The sequence below is a fragment of the Sitophilus oryzae genome, unplaced genomic scaffold (assembly GCF_002938485.1).
Source record: "Sitophilus oryzae breed Bouriz unplaced genomic scaffold, Soryzae_2.0 scaffold_1614_pilon_pilon, whole genome shotgun sequence".
Lineage (NCBI taxonomy): Eukaryota > Metazoa > Arthropoda > Insecta > Coleoptera > Curculionidae > Sitophilus > Sitophilus oryzae.
This window is the reverse complement of record NW_022146297.1, coordinates 2,697,595-2,720,443: the sequence shown is the minus strand read 5'-3', so window position 1 is coordinate 2,720,443 and position 22,849 is coordinate 2,697,595. Positions and strand designations below refer to the sequence as shown.

The following is a 22,849-nucleotide window of genomic DNA, read 5'->3' as shown; positions in this document are numbered from 1 at the left end:
TTTGACCTTTGATAACTGCGCTTATTTAAGACTCGCCCTGTATATCCTTTCAAAAAATCGATTTTATTATTTTTAACTTAGATATTACACATTGTTAACTTAAAATTTATAAAAAGCCACAATATGCCAATTTTAAGAGCATTTTTATTCTCTTTAAATATTATATGTATTAAAAAAATCCGAAAATTTAAAAACCGTTTTTTATTTTTTCATGATCAAGAACCAATGATTTGAAGAAGAAATATTTCATTAGATGATGTCACTAAATAAACTCTTGCATAAAATTTTATACTGCTAGATGTTATAGTAATGCATTTTCGTACAGAAAACTTTCATTCTCTATTCTACTCCCTAAGGGTATACATTTCATAAATTCGCTTTATCCAAATAATTAACTCATGTTTTTTAAATGATACTTTGTGTCACAACCTAACCTAACCATTTGCTTGATGAATTTCAAAAATCTCTTCTAATTCTTTTTGTAGGATTTCATTTTTCTAGACCAGATAGTAAGGAATTATCATACAACAAATTGTTCCGACATAATTTTACTCTCTAAGAGGATGAATTTCCTAAAATTACTTTGTGTAGCTAATTCACTAATGTCGTTTAAACGAACCTTTGTTAATATTTATGTATGAACTGACCCCTAAAATATCTAAAAACTTGATATATAAGCTTTGTTCGGTTTTTTTCTTGAACCGTCCTAGAACGGTGATACGCATGCGCAGAAGAAAATTTGTGTTCGGGTTCGATGAGAACTGTTTTTGGACCTTTTTTGGATTTCTCAATTATATCAAGTTAGATGTTCGGGTTATAACGCGGACGGTTCTAGGACTAGAAAAAACAGTCCAAATTTGATCCTAGCTTGGCAGCAAGAATCGTTTTTGGACCATTTTTGTACTTTTCTTTCTAACCTAAAAAGATTTATGTTTTACGTTTTTTTTTACCAATCAGGATATTTATTGCAAGAAAATACATCAAATTGACTTTCAAGATGATATTTTTCAAGAGGATATTGAATTATTGTAATAAGTTTTACAAATATTAATAGTGTACTTTCTGAATATTTAAATATCATAATGTATCTGCAGGTAGGTCGGTATTGTTTTTTTAAACGATTAATAACTCATAAATAATTATTAATTTTCAGGAAGAAAAGTGTATTTGGTAATCCTGCAGTTTAGGCCGACAAAAATTTGCGATCCAGATATTGACCGCTGTGTTGCCAAACTTAAGAATATAGGTATGGAAATAGGGAAATCTGAAAAATATTCACTCTGATGTTGATAAAGATTGTATCAAGATTTTACTCTGAAAATATTTTATTGCATAGGATATTGTTCAACAATGCACTTTAAAAAGTTTGGAAATGCTGGCTCTCCTGAGATTTTGTTTCTCCACATAAATTCATGTAAATAAGAGCCAAACAGATTGGGAGAGGTGTCAAATTGCCTTTTTAATCTTCTTTTAGCTCTCATCCATAATTTTCAACATTTTGTGTGTGAATTCGAGGATCATTGGGATCAACAAAATTTTCTTGGTGAATAAAGACAAGATGTTCATAAACACCTCCACCGAGGACATTTATGTTTCGATAGGCTCTCCACCTATCAGAAACCATAGTAGTACCAGGAAGTATATATCTAAAATTGTTAATACCTATTTTTAAGGACAAACAAAATGTTAGCTATGTAAAAGTTATAACAGTTGTTTCAGCTTAATTATAATTATATTCTGTATTATTCCCTATAAATCTTACTTATTTAATGGTTAGTCGTTTATTATATACATTAAATGTCTAATAATAAATTAAATTTCTAACAATTTAAAACAAGCAAACTATGGAGTGTAGAGGTAAGGAGAAATAACTCCGTGCATTAAAAAATGGTCAAAAAAAGGGAAGAATTAGGATGGCGCTGTTGTAGCAAGATTCTAAAATTTAAGACATGCGCCGAACATTTTAGAACAGATGATTCAAGACATAAATATTTGACGTGAAGCAAACTCGAAGCCGCGGGTTTAAAAAAAATACAATTTTATTTTCATGTTGCATGAAATAAATTACAGATTTTTATTCAGCAGCAATAGACTAGGCCCTTTTTTATTGTTTCTCATAAGTTATTTCGCAAATGTCATTCAAGCCGACGAAAAAATATTCTTATCGTTTTAGCTTAAAATTAATGGTAATTATAATTAAGACAAATTTTATTTAAAGTAATAATTGGTGATGGGTTTAAAATAAATATAATGCAGCTTTAAAATAACTTCATACTTACATTGATTTAGTATAAAAGTAAGTCAATATGTGGTTTTATTATCGATTATTCAGATATCAGAGCCTCTTTTTATTGTTTCTCATAAGTTATTTCGTAAATCTCATTCAAGATGAAAAAGCTTTAGTTTATAATTAATGTTAATTATAATTAGGAAAACTTTATTAAAAGTTTAATTGATGATATGGGATTTAAATAAATATAATGTAGGTCAAAAATAACGTAACACATTTTATTTAGTATAAAAATTAAGCCAATATAATATAATTTTATATTGTACAAGTATTTATTTACGTTTTGCCATCGTAGTTGCCATTCATTCAGAATAGTGGATTTTAAATGTTCGATACTCGGATGGCTTAACTACCTTAATATCAACTACTTCTAGACAAGAATCGTGTGCAGTATTATCTTCTTTTTCACTCCCAGCTATTCCAACATTGCTTGGGACGTGAAATAATAATATAATTTTATAGCCCTTCCAGATGCTCATGTCTTCCTTGTAGTTCAACCGATAGAATCGTTCTCGCAGCTTCCTCCCAAGTTGGTAGTAGCTATTCATTCAGAATAGTGGATTTTAAATATATTTGGTAGTCGGATGGTTTAACTATCGTAACTATAACTACTTTTAATAATTCTTTTTCTCAATTCTTTGCACTATAATTTGCATCCCACGTATTGTAATATTTTCCTTTGAATTTCGTTTCCTATTGTTCCATGGCTTGAGACGTAATGTTATAGCCCTTCCAGATCCTCATGTATATGTCCCTTTTTCTTGTAGTCCACCCAATAGAACCTTTCTCTTAGCTTCCTCTCAAGTTGGTTCATTAAGAATAGTGGATTTTAAATATGTTTTGTATTCGGATGGTTTAACTACTGTAACATCATAAATAAATTGTATACCAACACATAATGGCCAAACTTCAACAGACTTTAATATTCATAAGCCTCATCAGAAGAAAATATTTTTTGATCCAAAGTTTCTTTTTCATTATTAGAATAAATTACCTGCAATTTGTTAATTCATTACAACATTGAATAAAAGATGCAAAGTGTTTATACATACTATAATAGATAAATCTTCATTTTAAATTATGTGATAGATCTGCTTGCAGGATCTAGACTCATAAACTCAATAATTTCTTTTATTGATATAACCAATAAAGTGGTAATGCTGAAATGTTGTTTTTGATTTGAGCAATAGGGTCCATTATTTCCATTATTTGATGCTGTTATTGCTCTACAAAATGTTGATCTTTATCAAGGGATGTTTATGTGTATAATATTATTATTTATGTGTATAATTATACTGTATGATCGAAAAAACACGGCGTCCAGTTGGCTTTTCAATTGGCAATTCAGAATTTAAATTAACCTGAGGCAGTAGGTAGAGCTTCATCCTCCAATATTTTTCTATGTAAATACTGAAGTGGACAGTATTTCTGATGACAATTTTATCACAAACTTTAATATCTTGTTCTTTAAAATGAAACTGCCATAACTTATCTGTAGATTTCAAAGCAATATCTAAATGCTTTTGACCATCACTGTAATCTAATTCTTGTCTGAAAATCAATACCTAATATTATCCTGATGATTTTGATTTTTGATAGATTATTAAAATACAGCACTTACAGTTAACTATATTTCTTGAGGGTGCAGCCACACTATCCTAAAAACGGCGTATCGGCGTAACGGCGTAACGACCTTGAATCGATTTCCAGTAATTCTATTGGCTGAAATTTTTGACAGATGAATTTGACAGATAAAATTTCTGACAGATGAATGTTTCAGCCAATAGAATTACTGGAAATATATTCAAGGTCATTACGCCGTTACGCCGATACGCCGTTTTTAGGATAGTGTGGCTGCACCCTGAAAGTACCTACAATTTTATGTATTTCCTAATTTTATTTGTTTAAAAAAATGCCAACAATTTGTGCATGTCTGTTAAACTTTAAAATCATTAAAAATAAATTTTATTTAGGTTGTAACTTTATAAAAAGGATTGTAAAAATATACTTTGTAACATGTATATCAATAATCTTACGAAAAATGTTTACTACACTTTTGATTGACTCTAATTTTTACATATAATACAAATAATACAATACTGAATAATATTATATATTTTACATACCGTAGGCTTTGCCTTTGCTCTTTATTTTTCCATCAGCTATTCAATCAACTTCGCACCACACACACTTTAACCATTGTTAACTAATAAATAAAGCACAAAATATTGATAAACAATAATTATTTTATATTCAAAAACTCTGTCTGAAAAATAAAAACAAAATTTTTTTGGGTAATCTTTGGTTATATTTATTTTTATTCTCTTATCTATGGTTACTTTTCATTTTTTAGAATCATGCGTTTTTAGCGCCACTGTGGTTATTTGGCGAACCCTTATTCTTCCCATTTTGTGACCACTTTTTCAATAAAAGTCCCGTAAGAGTTATTTCTCCTTACCTCTACACTCCATAAAGCAAACACTAAATTCCGTTAAAAAGTTAATGTGTTAAATGGCAACGCCGCATATGATCGTTAACGGTTGCCTGACGACTCGCTTTATTTTCGTCGGCCTAAACAGCAGGTTTACCGTGTATTTTTTCATTAAATACTCAGCACTGCCATAATGCTGAATTGATAGTACCTGTAGCTAATAATCGTATACTTCTAAAATATAGTACCTAACATGTACCTAATTAAGAAGGCAATTTGAACATGGTCAATGAATAATTCTGCTTTATTTTGTAAGTAAATATTGTCACTATTTTGATATTTAAAATATTACTTTATTTAGTTATAGTTAACATAGCAGTAGAATGTGAAATATATTTCAAACATTTGTCCTTGTATAACAGAGATAAGATAAATAAATTATAAATATTTATTCATTATTTTAGGAGATGGACAATACATACATATATAGTCTGTGAAACGAATAACTTTGAACTTGACAGTTCCCGCGGGCTTTTCTAGTGTATATTTTATTAGGTTAGCAACTTGCGGCCATGCTGATGCAATGCCGTCTCTAATAGAACAGCCTTAGAGCGAGATTTATGACGTCACGCTAGTTAGATACTACGGATTAATAAATATGTTGTAGAATACATGAACATAATTATTCCTCGTATATGTAATTTTTTGGATTATATTCGACACTATTTTTTTCATATGACACAACACTGATGAAGGCTATAAACGTTAGCTATGACGTTTTTTTTTGAAACTAAAAAAAATAATGAAAAACCAAATGAAAACTTAATCAGCGTTTTTCCCGAACCTAAATCCCAAGAAAATCAAAAATTTTAAAATAATTTTACATATAAAATGACAGCGATCTTTATTTCATAGCCGTCGCTGACGCCTTTTTTTCTATGATATTGTATTATTTGCAAATATAATTTTTCGAACATTGATGCTGCAAAATATACATATGAATTTTGTGAATGCAAATAATAATATATCACTATTAGTAGATTCTGAATGTTTTTTGTTAAATTAGATCGATTTTCAAACCCCAAAATTTAAAATATATTTTACATTTCACCCATTATCTTATGTACCTATTCATTATTTGTATATTGTAAATATTGTAAAACATTTGCTGCATTTGTATAGTTCATAGTTTATTTGCCAAAGTATTTATTACTATAAATAGGTATATATATAATATATATATATATATATATATATATATATATATATATATATATATATATATATATATATATATATATATATATATATATATATATATATATATATATATATATATATATATTGTATTTATTAACTATAGTATATTATGTATATTTCATGTAAGCTATATCATTTTTAAAATACAAACAAAGTTCATAGTCCTCAAAAGGTCCAACAGCAGTTCTAGAATTCAAACCACTGCGCAAGTAGTTCTGCGCAATGCGAGAACGATTCTAGGACGGTTCTCAAAAACGAACCCGAATAAAGCCAGCTATAATCTGGTCTATCTTTCTGGTAACTGACATACCACTGACAATGACAAATAATTTATTTCTGGAGGTATTGCGTGTAGGTGTTTTTCAGGTATGTTTTAGTATTTAGTCGTTTTACACAAAGAAATAGCCATTAAACAATAATACTTCATAACGAATACTTCATAACAAATCTACATTTATACCTTTCATTTAAAAAAAGAATCATCAAGATTGGTGAAACGGTTTCGGCGGGATGGATGTAACAAAAAAAACCTTTGAGCTTTTATATATGTATGGATTTATTAATATTTTCTCATTTCCTTAATACTAAAATCAATGCATCGTACTCTTTAAACGCAAATAGCTTGCAAACCGTTCACATTTTCCAACCAAACGAAGAGCACCTGTTTTACATATAAAAAAGCCAGTAAGCAAGGATAAAAATAGGGTATTACCTCCGAATTCTTGACACCAGCACCGATTGATGTAAAATTTTAACACTGAATAGAGATATATGTAAGAAACAAAAGTTACATAGTAGCGATGTGTGCTTTTACCCTGGGGGTGAGTGTCACCCCTTCTCAGACTCTAAGCAAAAAATATTCTATAACATTTTTTCAAAAAATTAATATTTTCCCAGTTATTTAGGATTGAAAATGTTGATTTTTCATCTAAAAGCTGCATATTTTTCTGCTGTATATTTTTTATAAATAACTCGAAAACCTTGCGTTTTATCGCAAAACTCATATAAAGAAAAAATGAAGCTTTTGGAATAACGAATCGATTCATTTTTTGCTGGTTATCGTAGGTATAATAATAACCGAGTTATTCTGTAAACGTGATTTTTTATTTTTCGAATACTAAATTGCAACCTTTTTACCATAAAATAATGGCGAAAGAACACATTTTTCGAAGAAAATGAATATGACCGTTTTTAAAGCGCTTAAACAGACCTTTTACATGCTTTTTTAATAGGTCTTTTTAAGTTCGTACCTCAAAAACTCGCGGTGTTATGATAACAATAAAATGGTCACCTAATTTTTTCGGAAACAACAAAATATATGACTAAAATCATAAAACTAAAAACTATCAATTTGTAGGAAATTACACGAGCTACAAATTAACCTCTATAGTTGAACACACCTGAACTTTTCATTTTTACGAGATTTTTGGGTTTTAAGGGCTCAAAGAAGGTGGTCCGTACACGCAAGCAAACTAAAAAACGTAATATCTACGAAATAAAGGGATTTACAGAAAAATTGAAAGAGCGCAAAAATATTACAAAAAAAAAAGAGCTTCAATTTTATTCTATTACATTTTTTACGTATCTTGCTTAGTTTTTGAGCTATGTCAAAAAAATTAAATTTTTTAAAAAAATATATAGCCAACTGAACATGTATTACGCTTAGTTTTTATTTTTATAATTTTAGTCATAGATTTTGTTGTTGATTTTTTTTCCGAAAAAATTAGGTGACCATTCTATTTTTATCATAACTCCGCGAGTTTTTGAGTTACGGACATTCTTAAAAAATCATTTAAAAGGTCTTTTCAAGCACTTTAAAAACGGTCATATTCATTTTCTCCGAACAAATTTGTTCTTCCGCGATTATTTTACGGTAAAATGTTGCAATTTAGTTTTCGAAAAATAAAAAATCACCTTTACAGAATGATAACTCGGTTATTATTACACCTACGATAACCAGCAAAAAATGATATCATTTAGTTATTCCAAAAGCTTCACTTTTGATTTATATGAGTTTGGCGATAAACCGCCAGGTTTTCGAGTTATTTATAAAAAATGGCAGAGAAATATGCAGTTTTTAAATGAAAAATCAACATATTGTTACGGATTCCGTGGGTCCACTATTTAAACTCACGATAAAATACTTAACGAATTTATTTTCTCACTTTATACACAATTACTAACTTATAACACACAACAAACTAACTATTTATAAGATTCCTTCACCAAATTGTCCGATTTTCAATTTCCACGCGGTATATTCAAATTTCAAAAACTGTCTCAGTTGTCGATGGCTCCGGCTTATATAATTCTATTGACTGCTTCTCGAAATTTCCCCAATTTCGGAAAAAGCATTTCTTCACACCAGACAATTCTATTGTCTGATTCCCCTTTACTTCTTGATTCTTGACTAAAAGATGGCGCCTGAAAAAGTCTTTTTAATTTCCTGGCGGATACGTTGCGGTTGTGCAGGCAACCAGTAATACATTTTTAATTTCTGGCGGATAGGCCATTTTTCTTGACATTGCCCCCTTTTCAAATTTGATCGTCCCGATCAAGGTTTCCTGTCTGATATCTCTTCAATCGATCCAGATGAACTACTTTCATCTTACTTCTAGGGCTGCGTTGAATCCGATACACAACATCATTTATCCTCTTGATGACTGTATAAGGACCTTCCCATGCTGGAGTTAACTTTGGGGACCTCCCTTTCGTGCGCTGTGGGTTATATAACCATACCATATCGTCCTGTTGAAATCCCGTAGAATTAGCTCTGAGGTCGTAACGAGCTTTCATCCGGTCACTGGCTAGCGTAATCTTACTTCTCACGGCCTTATGAATTCCCGATAACCTTTCCTTCCTAACGACTCTTTCGAACGACCGTCCAACGTTATCTTGTTCCATTTTTCCTCCAGATCGAGTACTTGGTCCTTGTCTAGCTGCGCAAATCTTACAACGTCGACACCATTTCTTAACATCTTCACAATATCCACCCAGTAAAAACGGTCTCTCAGCTTGCTCAGGGTCTTGTTTACCCCAAGATGGGCTCCAGTTTTACCACCATGAATTTCTTCCAATACCTGGGTAACTTTCTTCCTTGGTACCAGTAACTAAGTTGTTACTGTCCTGCCATCCGCACTTTCTCACGTGCGCTTTAACAATCCATTCTCAATAACCAGTGAATTCCACTGAGCCCAAGAGCTTTGAAAACGAGCTGCCTCTACCGCAATATCCCGCCACGGTGGCTCTCGCCGTTACTCTTCCTTGAGCCGTAGTATTGCTCCGATGTCTGGATCTTCCATTTGATCTTTCCTCAATTGTGTCGTCGTCCACTGTTCATCAGCTCCAAGCTTAAAACTCCTTATTCTGATAGTGCTTTCGCGATGTTTCATTTTCTTGTCCAAGGTAGCTCGTCGTCGATCTAGGTCGTTGTCGATAATTTGTACCCGTCCTACACGGCACCCAACGGTTTTCTCTAGTTTCCCGAACACAGTCTTCTTGGTATCACCAGGTATCATCACAATTTTCGATAATATTTCTTCCATATTTCCTGGTCTCTTCTCTTTAGATACAGAAAATTCCTCATTTCCGATTTTCAGGATGTTTCTATGGTGATCAAACGAAAAACCATGTTGACTGATCACATCCATACCCATGATAAAATCATCTTCAATGTCCGCCACTAAAACGCTATGCCGAAACTTCAAATTCCCTAACTCCAATTCCATGAAAGCCTCTCCCCGTACAACGGCCATTTCCCCCGTAACTGTACGTAAATACACTCTTCTTCTAAGAGGCATCATCTTCAATCCTCGCACTGAGTTAGTCTGCACCAACGATACCATAGCGCCTGTGTCCACAGTCATTCGATTTCTTCTACCATTGACCTTCCCGTTGATCACCAAACTGTCAGCGGTTTTTCCTAGACTCCTAACGGAAAACATCCTAGGGGCTCTGTTTTCTTCAGCCAATACTCGCTCATTAGTGTTGATTTCCGGGTGCCTATGTTCTCTCGATGGTAAACGGAATCGCATTTGGACGCGGCAATCCCGTTTGATGTGGCCATTCCTGCCACATCTATAGCAACTTATGTCCTGGGATCTTCCGATGTGCCGATGTTCTCTGGATGGTGAACGGGATCGCATTTGGACGCGGCAATCCCGTTTGATGTGGCCATTCCTGCCACATCTAAAGCACCTTATGTCCTGGAATCTTCTCTGGTTCTCTGTCTGGGTGTTGTTGACTCCCTTGTTTATTAGTAGCTCACATAGTTTGTCGACTTTCTTACACATCTCCTCCAAACCTCTGTGAGTGCTTTCGGGCTGTTCCTCGACCGTTACCGATCTTATCTTCGGCCTAGGGATGGCGCTAAAGGCAGCTTCGATTTCCAGCGCCCTGACCAGTGCTTCGCTGCTGGTGGAAAATCGGGATATTTGCAGCGCCCTCTGTAATTCGTTGTCCCTCAGTCCGCTGATAAAGCACTGAGCAGCGAGTTCCTCCCTAAATCCTTCCGGTGCTTCTGGATATGCCAGGTGTACCAGCCGACGTAAGTCTGCTTCAAATTCCTGCAGACTCTCTCCGGACCTCTGCAGGCGTGTCTTGATCTGTGCCTGGTAAAGTTGGCGTCGATGTTGGTCGCCATATCTTCTGTCCAGTGCAGCGACCAAAGTTTGATATTCCTGCTGTTGGGCTGCAGGAATAGTTTGCAGGAGTTCCAGGGCAGGGCCACGCAGCGCGATGACAAGTGCCGCTGCTTTCTCCTGGTCAGTCCATCCATTGGCAGCAGCCGCTGCTTCAAACTGGCGGTGGTACATCGTCCAGGTGGTTTGTCCATCGTAGGTCGGGGCCTTGAGGTTCGCAGTTCCATGAACGCCAGGTGTCTTACTTGTACCTTGGTCTTCTGTAGGTCCATCTCTAATTTTTCTATCTTCTGCTGAAGGCGCTCCTCCAGATCTTCTACAGCTTCTTGGAAGTGGTTCTGTTGTTCCTGGCAACGTACTTCCAACATTGATTGTTGCTTTTTTTCCATTTTTTCAAAACTTTTCTTGATACGGTCCTGCTCTTCAAGTTTTTCTTCTTGTCGACGCACTTCAAAACCTTGTAAAATTTTCTCGAGCCGGTCCTGTTCCTCTTGTCTTTCTTTCTGATAACGCGCCTCTAAGCCTTCCAGAATTTTCCCAAGCCGGTCCTGTTCTTCTTGTTTTTCTTGTTTGGCGACGCACTTCTAGATTTTCTACAATTTTCTCCAACCGTTCTTGTCTAATTTCTTGATTCTCCATAAGCATTTTCTGTAGTTGGTCTTGTTCTTCTTGACGTCGTAGTTTTTCCTCTTCTTTTTCTCTACGGAGTCTTTCTTGTTCTTCTGCCTTCTCTCTTCTCATATTCTCCATAAAATCGCCCAATAATTTGCTTACTTCTTCCATTTTCTTCGCTTGTTCTCTTGTACCAACCATAAAAATACTCTAATTGGGTCTAAAAATCTTCCAATCCACTTAATTTCTTCTTAAAATCCTCTTGAATCGCACTTCCGACACCAATTGTTACGGATTCCGTGGGTCCACTAATTTAAACTCACAATAAAATACTTAACGAATTTATTTTTCTCACTTTATACACAATTACTAACTTATAACACACAACAAACTAACTATTTATAAGATTCCTTCACCAAATTGTCCGATTTTCAATTTCCACGCGGTATATTCAAATTTCAAAAACTTTCTCAGTTGTCGATGGCTCCGGCTTATATACTCTATTGACTGCTTCTCGAAATTTCCCCAATTCTCGGAAAGCGTACTTCTTCATACCAGACAATTCTATTGTCTGATTCCCTTACTTCTTGACTTGACTAAAATATGGCGCCTGAAAAAGTCTTTTAATTTCTGGCGGATACGTTGCGGTTGTGCAGGCAACCAGTAATACATTTTTAATTTCTGGCGGATGCGCCATTTTTCTTGACAATATTCAATCCTAAATAACTAGGTAAAATAAGGAAAATATTAATTTTCTGAAAACATGTTATAGAACATTTTTTTCTTAGAATTCATCCCTTTATTGATATTTGTAATTAAAATGGGTGACTTATTTTTCACCCCCGAGAAGGGGTGGTACTCACCCCCAGGGTGAAAGCACACATCGCTACTATGTAAGTTTTGTTTCTTACATATATCTCTATTGACTGGTACAATTTCACGTCAATCGGTGCAGGTGTTCAGAATTCGGACCCTAAAACCCTCGCTTACTGGCCCAAATATCATAGTATAATATCAGAAAAATAATTATGAAATTCAATAAGAAACGCTAAAAAGGTGGATTGCAGAAAATTTCAGAACTGTTTATGTTTATTTACTATACACTTTATACAGGGTTGTTCACCACATACGCCACGGAGTATTGTAGCTAAACGATGAGATTTTTACAAATTGTAAGTTTGGGGTTCGTTGAAGGACTATTAGAGCTACAATTTGAAAATATTTAATATTTAATTGAAAATATCAAAGTTGTATTTTTTTAAATGGAACACCCTGTATATTATTACATTTTTAGTTTCTACGATTAAAATAAAGGTAAATTTGATTAAGGTTTATTATACTCTAAAATCACTGTTTTGAAATATTTTCAATTTTGTGAAATTGCAGTAAAATTTTAAAGCTTCATTTCTCCAGCAGCGAATAATGTTTTAATACTAAATATTTAATGAAGTTTATTTATTAATCAGTTATTGTGTTGCAATAATAAAAATAATACTACTTTATACAGAGTGCCTAAAAATTTATCTTAAATAATTATTAGCTTCAAACGGCAATAACTTCTTTAATTTAAATGGAATGCCCTGTATATTTTACGAGAATCAGATGCACAATCAAATTGTCTATCAAGTTGTATTATACCTATATTTTTTACCTATCCCTTCAAGTTTTCGTAGAAAATGCATTTTCTTATAATTTAGACATCATTTATCAATATACCCATGGAATACTGACATTTTAGATGTTTTTAAAGCAACAAATGTACAAAATGTACAGACTAGTAATATTATCGTTTTTAGTAAAGCGATAATATTACTAGCCCATTTGTATGCAAAAAGAAAACTATTTAAATCTTTATAAAAGACTATACCATTAATTAAATATAACACCATTATTTCCGCCCATATACTAATTAATTACATACTTAATTGTGTTCGTTAATAAATTATTATAAATAAATGTGGATTTGAGTCAGAAATCAATATAATAATAAGTTATCAAATTAAAGTCTCTGTTGTTATAAATAAGCATTTATTAAAAAATGAAATATCATTTTTAAGGTGTTACTTTTTAATAATTTATCGGCGTGCTATAAATAGTTTAAATAACATTACTTAGTTGTACAAGAATTTCCATAATACCTAATCAGTTTTATTTTTTTCAACGTTTTTCCACGTAAATGATACATAATTTTTATAAAAATTAAAAAAATAAGGAGAAAAGTAATAAAAATTTAATAAAATCACGCACTGTTTTTCAAGCTCGGTCTATACTAATACCGTTGTATAAAAATTAGAATAAGCATGGAAGGATTCTACCATATCTTCTAAGAATTATAAGTTTAATTTTTAAATTATTTTCATATTCATTAAGTCCAAAGTGCTGCTACTACAGTTCTTTAAAAATGCATTAAAAATTTATTTATTTTTGGACTTGTATGTTTTGCTTCTAGACCGGCTATATTCTAAATATATGCTTATGAGTATCATATATTTTAAATTTAATTCATTATTTCTAAATATTGTTACGGATTCCGTGGGTCCACTATTTAAACTCACGATAAACTACTTAACGAATTTATTTGTCTCACTCTGTACACACAACTTATACTAATTACAACACAATTTATGCAACTACTATTACTCTAACGGTATTTCGCGGTATTATCAAACTTCAGACTTCAGACTATCTTCAGACTGCTCCAACTGTCAAAGCGCGGGCCTTATATACCCCCTGGCGATGGTTTCTGGAATTTTCTAAAGAATTCTGTAATTTTCTTTTACTTTCTGTCGAATTCGACAGGTTCCTCAATGCACATTGCGGTTATGTAGCAGTAATGCAGTTATGCAACCAGTAATACACCTTGACCTTAACATTGCCCCCTTCTCAAATTTGATCGTCCCGATCAAGGTTTCCTGTCTGGTATCTCTTCAATCGATCCAGATGAACTACTTTCATCTTACTTCTAGGGCTGCATTGAATCCGGTACAAAACATCATTTATCCTCTTGATGACTGTATAAAGACCTTCCCTTGCTGGAGTTAACTTAGGGGACCTTCCTTTCTTGCGCTGTGGGTTATACAACCATACCCTATCGTCCTGTTGAAATCCCGTAGAATTAGCTCTGAGGTCGTAAAGAGCTTTCATCCGGTCACTGGCTAGCGCAATCTTACTTCTAACGGTCTGATGAATTTCCAATAACCTTTCCTTCAGTTCATCCGCGTAGTCCTCTACGTTTGTGGTGCCGTCGTCTGGTGATCCGAACACCAAGTCACAAGACAACCGTAATTCTCGACCAAACAAAATCTTCGATGGTGAAAGTCCGGTGGTGTGAACTGCACTTCTATAAGCCATTAGGAATAGCGGTATGTGCTGATCCCAATCTCTTTGATGTTCGTCCACCATTTTCGGGAGGTGTTCAATGGTCTTATTGAATCTTTCGACCATCCCATCAGACTGCGGATGTAAAGCTGTTGTCCTAGTCTTGTGAATACCAAGCAGATCACACATCTTCTGGAACAGTCTTGACTTGAAGTTCCTTCCTTGGTCAGTGTGAAGCTCTAAGGGAATTCCAAATCTACTGAAGACATTATTGACTAAACTTCAGCTACAGTCGATGCTTCTTGGTTTGGAATGGCAAAAACTTCTGGCCATTTACTGAAATAATCCATCGCCACTAAAACGTACTTGTTGCCCTTGTGCGTTTCAGGGAATGGGCCTGCAATGTCAACAGCATTCTTTCGAATGGAAGTCCCACGTTATATTGTTTCATTTTCCCCTGATCGAGTGCTTGGTCCTTGGCTGGCTGCACGTTTTACATTGTCGACACCATTTCTTGACATCTTCGCAATAATCCACCCAGTAAAAACGATCTCTCAGCTTGCTCAAGGTCTTGTTTACCCCAAGATGGGCTCCAGTTTTACCACCGTGAATTTCTTCCAATACCTGGGTAACTTTCTTCCTTGGTACCAGTAACTGAGTTGTTACTGTCCTGCCATCCGCACTTTCCCACATGCGCTTTAACAATCCATTCTCAATAACCAGTGAATTCCACTGAGCCCAGAGAGCTTTGAAAACTAGCCCTCTGTCCGCAATATCCTGCCACGGTGGTCTCTCGCCGTTACCTTCCTTGAGCCCTAGTATTGCTCCGATGTCTGGATCTTCCATTTGGTCTTTCCTCAACTGTGCCGTCGTCCACTGTTCATCAGCTCCAAGCTTAAAACTCCTTATCATGACAGTGCCTTCACGTTGTTCCGTTTTACAGCAGTGCTTACAATCGGTTTGACAGGGTCTTCTGGATAAACCGTCTGCGTTACCATGCATCTTCCCAGCACGATGTTGGATGGTAAAGTGATACTGCTGGAGCTTCTCGAGCCATCGTGCTATTTGGCCTTCAGGTTGTTTCATCTCCATAAGCCATTTGAAGCCGCATGATCTGTCCTAATTAAAAATTCTTGGCCGTACAGATATTTATGAAAATGATCAACTGCCTTCACAATTGCTAGCAGCTCCTTCCGGGTAACGCAGTAATTCCTTTCTGGTTTGGATAGAACTCGACTGTAATATTCTATCACTCGTTCTTCGCCATCTTGCACTTGTGATAGCACTGCACCGATGCCGATGTTGCTGGCGTCGGTATCCAGGATATACCTCCCTTGTTGTTGTGGGTAGGCTAAAATAGGACTTGAACATAAAGCCGCTTTAAGTCTTTCAAAGGCTACATCACAATCGGTGTTCCATTCGTAGCCGACTTCATCACCTGTAAGTTTATGTAAAGGTGCAGCTATGTTGGCAAATCCCTTGACAAATCTTCTGTAATATGTGCATAAACCCAGAAAACTTCTAAGTTCATGTTTGTCGCGAGGTTTAGGCCAATCCTTGATTGCAGCGATTTTCTTCTGGTCGGTGTAAATTCCGTCTGCTGAGACTACATGACCCAAGAATTCCACTTGTCGCTGGAATAAACTACACTTCTTCGGGTTCAAGTACAGGTGAGCATTCCGTATGCGGCCGAAGACATCTTCTAAATTTCGCAAATGCTCCTCAAAAGTTCTTCCCATAACCAATACATCGTCGAGGTAAACCAAGCACGTTTTCCAAGTTAATCCTCTTAACACCACCTCCATGAGACGTTCGAAAGTGGCTGGAGCATTGCATAATCCAAACGGCATGACCTTGAATTGGTATAGTCCGTTTCCTGTAGAAAAAGCCGTCTTTTCTTTGTCTTCCTCGTCCAGACCAACTTGCCAGTATCCACTCTTTAAGTCGAGAGTGGAGAACCAGCACGAACCTGCCAGTGTGGTTAACGTGTCGTCTATACGTGGCAGTGGGTAGCTGTCCTTCTTAGTGACGTCATTGAGCTTCCGATAGTCCACGCAGAATCGTGTACTACCATCTTTCTTCGTCACCAAAACAACAGGAGATGACCATGGACTCGATGATTCTTCGATAACTCCATCTTCTAGCATCTTATCTACCATTGTCTCCATTTCTTGTTGTTTGGAAAGGGGTACCCTTCTAGAACGTTGTCGAATCGGCTGAGCATGACCAGTATTAATCCGGTGCATCACAAGATCCGTTCTTCCACTGTTGTTCTTTTCAAAAATACTGCCATGCTTTAACAGGAACTCCTTAGCCTTCTGTTTCTCATCAAATGTTAGGTGATCCCATGGCTGCTCTAGATGTTTTAATATTTCTTTGGATGCCATTTGTGTAACAGCTGATGACACTTATCACTGATATATGATCACTGTGTAACAGCTGATGACAACCCTAATGGAAAAAATCCTGGGGGCTCCGTTCTCCCCAGTCAATACTCGCCCCTTAGTATTGACTGATTTTAGTTTTCCTGGTGCCTACGTTCTCTGGATGGTGAACGGGATCGCATTTGAACGCGGCAATCCCGTTTGATGTGGCCATTCCTGCCACATCTAAAGCACCTTATGTCCTGGGATCTTCTATGGTTCTCTGTCTGGATGTTGTTGCTACTTTTGTTCACTAGTAACTCACATAGTTTACTAAACATCTCCTCCAAACGTATGTGAGAACTGCCGGGCTGTTCCTCAACTGTTACCGATCTTATCTTTCGGTCTAGGGATGGCGCTAAAAGCAGCTTCGATTTGCGCGCTCCTGACCAGTGCTTCGCTGCTTGTAGAAAATCGCATTTGCAGCGCTCTCTGCAATTCGATGTCCTTCAGCCTCGCTGATAAAGCACTGAGCAGCGAGTTCCTCCCCTAAACCCTTCCGGTGTTTCTGGAAATGTTAGGTGTACCAGCCGACGTAAGTCTGTTTCAAATTCCCGCACTCTTCCGGACCTCTGCAGGCGTGTCTTGATCTGGCCTGGTAAAGTTGGCGTCGATGTTGGTCGCCATATCTTCGGTCCAGTGCAGCGACCAAGTTTGGTATTCTGCTGTTGGGATGCAGGAATAGTTTGCAATAGTTCCAGGGGCAGGCCACGCAGCGCGCGAAGACAAGTGCTGCTTTCTCCTGGTCGGACCATGCGTTGGCAGCGCGGCGGCTGCTTCAACTGGCGGGTGGTACATCGTCCAGGTGGTCTGTCCATCGCAGGTCGGGGGCCTGAGGTGTCTGCAGTTCCATGAACGCCAGGTGTCCTTACTTGTACCTTGGTCTCTGTAGGTCCATCTCTAATTTTTTCTATCTTCTGCTGAAGGCGCCCTCCAGATCTTCTACAGCTTGAAGTGGTTCTGTTGTTCCTGGTAACGTACTCTCCAACATTGATTGTTGCTTTATTTCCATTTTTTCAAAACTTTTCTTGATACGGTCCTGCTCTTCAAGTTTTTCTTCTTGTCGACGCACTTCAAAACCTTTTAAATTTTTCTCGAGCCGGTCCTGTTCCTCTTGTCTTTCTTTCTGATGACGCGCCTCTAAGCCTTCCAGAATTTTCCCAAGCCGGTCCTGTTCTTGTTTTTCTTGTTGTCGTTGTAATTTTTCCTCTTCCTTATCTTTACGTAGTCTTTCTTGTTCTTCTTGTTTTTCTTGGGTAAAATACTTAACGATTTTATTTGTCTCACTCTGTACACACAACTTATACTATTTACAACACAATTTATGCAACTACTATTACTTTAACGGTATTTCGCGGTATTATCAAACTTCAGATTTCAGACTATCTTCAGACTGCTCCAACTATCAAAGCGCGGGCCTTATACACCCCCTGGCGATGGTTTCTGGAATTTTCTAAAGAATTATGTAATTTTCTTTTACTTTCTGTCGAATTCGCCAGGTTCCTCAATGCACCGTTGCGGTTATGCAACCAGTAATACACCTTGACCTTAACAATATCTTCTAAGAATTATAAGTTTAATTTTTAAATTATTTTCATATTCATTAAGTCCAAAATGCTGCTACTACAGTTCTTTAAAAATGCATTAAAAATTTATTTATTTTTGACCTAATCTGTGGCTATTTCCCCCGATGGAAAATCCAAATGTCATCTGCTTTCATAATATAGAAATACACCAAGAAATCCACGACTACGATTTTAGTTTATTTGAGCAAAGTTAGTTAATTTTAACTAATAATAACAATTGTAACTAATTATTAAACTACTTGTTAAAAATGAGTAATAAATATGTTTGTTTTGTCACGGCAACTATGATGTTATAGCGTAATTGTATTAAAAATTAGGGCAAAATACAAAAAATTGGAATAAATCGCAAACTATTAAAAATACGTATATGACATACTTAATAAAAGTTGAAGAGCTTTGCAAAATCTATTAGAAAAAATGAAAATATATAGGGTGTACCATTTAAAAAAATTGAGATTTTTTAATTTTAAGTAGTTGAAATTCATTAATATATTTTGAACACCCTGTAGCATTTAACTAAAATATCTTAACATATATCTTCTTTTTAATCTCTATAGAACTCTCATACCAAATTTTGGTATTCCAACTTCAGAAACAATGGTACCACTGACAATTTTTTACCACACTGCAATTTAACATTTGTATAAACAAATTTAAATATTACGAAAACTATTAATTTCAGGTATATAACATTATATATAAAAAAGTTATAGAATTTTACGCAGAATCTAGAAATAAAATAAAAAATAGGGTGTTGCTTTAAAAAAAAACATATGTTATAGCCGCCACACTTTTTTAAAGCACCTTGTATACTCTATAATAATTTTAAAATGTGTATATTAAACATCCCTATAACTTTTATATTAAACATTTTTTTGTAAACCTTGAAATAAATGAGATAATGGACTTTACTCTATCGTTGACTCACCCTGTACACTCAAATCTCGCGACAAGCTTTTATATAATATAAAATTGTGTAATGACGTTATAAGTTCATAATATAAGTTTAAAAGAAAACTTTTCTTTTTTCTTTTTAAATAAAAGCTTGTTTTTAAAAAGTTTTTTTTTCTTAAATTTATTTTTTACATTTTAGTTATGCTGGTTTCTCAGTGCCACACACTTAAACTCAATTCTTTTTCTTAAATAACTTCCTATGGGCATCCTAATAATATGTATATCGATTTTCATTAAAAAGGAGAACTTAAAAAAACGACAGCTGTCAAATTTGACAGTTCAAATGTGAGACAAATAAAATGAAAACCGACTATGGGGTAGGGAGCATCCAATATATCGATTTTTATCAAAATCGGACAACTTTGAGATTTTTTTTGACAGCTGTTAAATTTGACAGCTCATTTTTTTTTCTTTCATTTTAGTCCATGGCCATCCTATATATAGATTTTTATCAAAATCGGACAAGTTTGAAATTTTTTTGACAGCTGTCAAATTTGACAGCTCAATTTTTTTTTTTCTTTCATTTTAGCCCAGGGCCATCCTACATATCAATTTTTATCAAAATCGGACAACTTTGAAATTTTTTTGACAGCTGTCAAATTTGACAGATCAATTTTTTTTCTTTCATTTTAGCCCATGGCCATCCTATATATCGATTTTTATCAAAATCGGACAACTTTGAAATTTTTTTGACAGCTGTCAAGAAAGACATCATTGACAGCTGTCAAGGAAATGTATTGTCATCGGGACTGAACCTACAGTACGTCTGTTCGTTCTGTAGCTACGGGGTATCCGTGAGAGGGGAAACGATATTCTCTCGATGTTTTTCGTAAAAAAATAGACGACAGTACTGTACAGTACGTCTGCTGGATTTGTGTCTATGAAAGGAATGCGGACAAAAAATATTTAAATAAACAGTAATTTATTTTATACGTCGACTTAACGAGTACGTCACCGCAAATCGCTCCGCCCACTCATTTTATTGGCTACATGCAAATTTGTTGAATTTTTATTGATGGAACGCGTCGTCTATTTTTTTACGAAAAACATCGAGAGAATATCGTTTCCTCTCTCATGGATAACCCCGTAGCTACAGAACGAACAGACGTACTGTACATGCCAAATTTCAATTTCCTACAATAAAAGGAAGTGCTTCTAATTTAGCTTACAAGATTTGCCCCGAACAAACATACATACAAAGCAAGCTTGTAAAATAAGCTAGGGACTGCTTCCCATTGGTAAAGATACCTCTGACCCTAACAACATTAGACACCCGAGCTGGTTTAAACTCTCTGTTCCCCTTCTGGTTCTCAAAACCTACAATATTATCACGACCACTATTATAAAATAAATTGCACTTGATATTCATATCATCAATACATAGAACACAATATCGATTAAGTTCATCCGGTTCATCGAAACTTTCAACTTTTCTTTTTCAGAGTCTCAAATACATTAAGATTTTCTAAGCCAGGTTTGATATCGATGTCTTATATTCATTACCTTAGTGTCTCTGGGTCTCTGGACGTGGAAGGCAAAATAGATTTGTCAAGAGCGTCTTGTATATTTTTAGCCCGGAAAAGTATATAGCCAAACATTTATATTTAAATTCATCAGTTATTTTTCTTCCTTTAGCTGATTTGTTAATTTGTGCAATTTGAATATTAACAAAATTTGCTACGTCCATTGATGGACATAATTTGTACGTAGCCTCTTTAGATTGTTCAATAAATATTTTATTGGGTATTTCTTTAATTATTCTTGTTTGTAACTCCTGGCATGTTTTTTAATTTTAATTGTCTATTCTCTACAGTTAAATGTTTAATTGATTTTTCATTTTTACGTTTCGAGGAGTATTAACGATTCATTTGTTTAGATAAAAGTATTGTGTAAATAAAATTCAGTTTCAGTCAATTACAGTATTTTTTTTAATACGACCCTGTCTATCAATAGTTAATTTTCCGAAGGAAATGTTTTGATACGTTTTAATCCGGCCCTGACTCGGCACCTATAATGGTGTTTTCAAGGTCAAATTTTATAGAAATTTTAAACAATGGGAACTGGGCAGAGTTAGCCTGCCGTGTGATTAATATGCCGTGCCTATAGCATTATAAATAATTGTGCTTATTAAATTACACTTACAAGAAATCTTCTAAAGATTCTGCATCCTTTATTGCGAGTGATAAATTCCAATTTAGAATGTCATTAGCAATTAGGACTCTTGTGTCCGTTATAGTGTCCATCGATAAACTTCCCCACTCAGGGGGGTACTCAATACGACCGCGGTTACTATTCGACATCTTACAGCTAATAACTTTTAGGTACTTCAGTTTTTTACAGTTTTGTATCACCTAAAAAATTAGAAATAGTTTTATAAAACGTGATAAAAATATTTTTCAATTTTAAACCAAAAGAATTTCTGACTTCCATTGCCTTATTTTTTAACTTATACAACATTTACATGTATTACTGACCGTTATCAAGTGAAGGGTCCAGGAGAAAAGGCGTCAATTTCTTAATTTTAGGGTTTTATAATATTATAGTAGGTCTAACTGGTCGCTATACAATATATGAACTCTGCAGGGCAATGTGAATCTGAAAGTCCGAAAATCTTTTAGTTTTAATACTGGATCATTCTATACAACATTCAAAGAAAAATATTTAGTTTTAAACTGTTTACCTTTATCAGGAATTCCCCATTATCAAAAATAGGTACTTCAACAGTTAACTTTTCCAAATGAACGAATTGACTTATCCACGTATAGCAATCTGCCTTAATGACGTCACGAGACAAGTGACAACTAAAACATAGTACCGCATTAAAAAAAAATTAACTAAAATCTATACTAATATATAAAATCCTTAAGTGACTGACTCACTGATTAATCACGATCCTGCTCAAACCACTCAACGTCAGAAGCTCAATTTTGGCATACAGGTTGATTCTAGGGTGTAGAGGTTCGATAAGAAGGGATTTTTCGAAATTCAAGTTCCAAGGGGGTAAAACCACCCCTCAAATATTACAATATTTTTTATTCAAGAAACGGTCAAGTTTGCGAAAAAACGCTTAAACACACGTATATTTTATTTTGTTTTTTACATATTTTAAGATTTTTTAAAAATGTATACAGGGTGTTTCGCAAAATCTGGTCATTGATTAATCACGATCCTGCTTAAAGCGCTTGACGCAAAAAGCTGATTTTTGGAAAACGGATTGACTTTAGGGTATAGAGGTTCGATAAGAAGGGTTTTTCGAAACTCGAATTCTAAGGGGGTGAAACCACCCCTCAAATATTACAAATTTTTTTATTTAAAAACCGGTGAGTTTTTCGGAA

At 34.8% G+C, this 22,849-nt stretch overlaps 1 protein-coding gene across 2 annotated transcripts in view; it reads right to left on the bottom strand.

The window, feature by feature from the left end:
• Positions 1-22,849, bottom strand: part of LOC115880055 — a 115,076-nt gene that overhangs the window by 6,142 nt on the left and 86,085 nt on the right. For both annotated transcript variants that reach the window (XM_030897176.1, XM_030897177.1), the window contains exons 9-10: positions 22,195-22,315; positions 21,657-21,865 (exon numbers count right to left, since the gene is read on the bottom strand). In XM_030897176.1, coding sequence (XP_030753036.1) covers positions 21,657-21,865; positions 22,195-22,315 — 330 coding nt within the window. The remainder of the gene's footprint in view (positions 1-21,656; positions 21,866-22,194; positions 22,316-22,849) is intronic.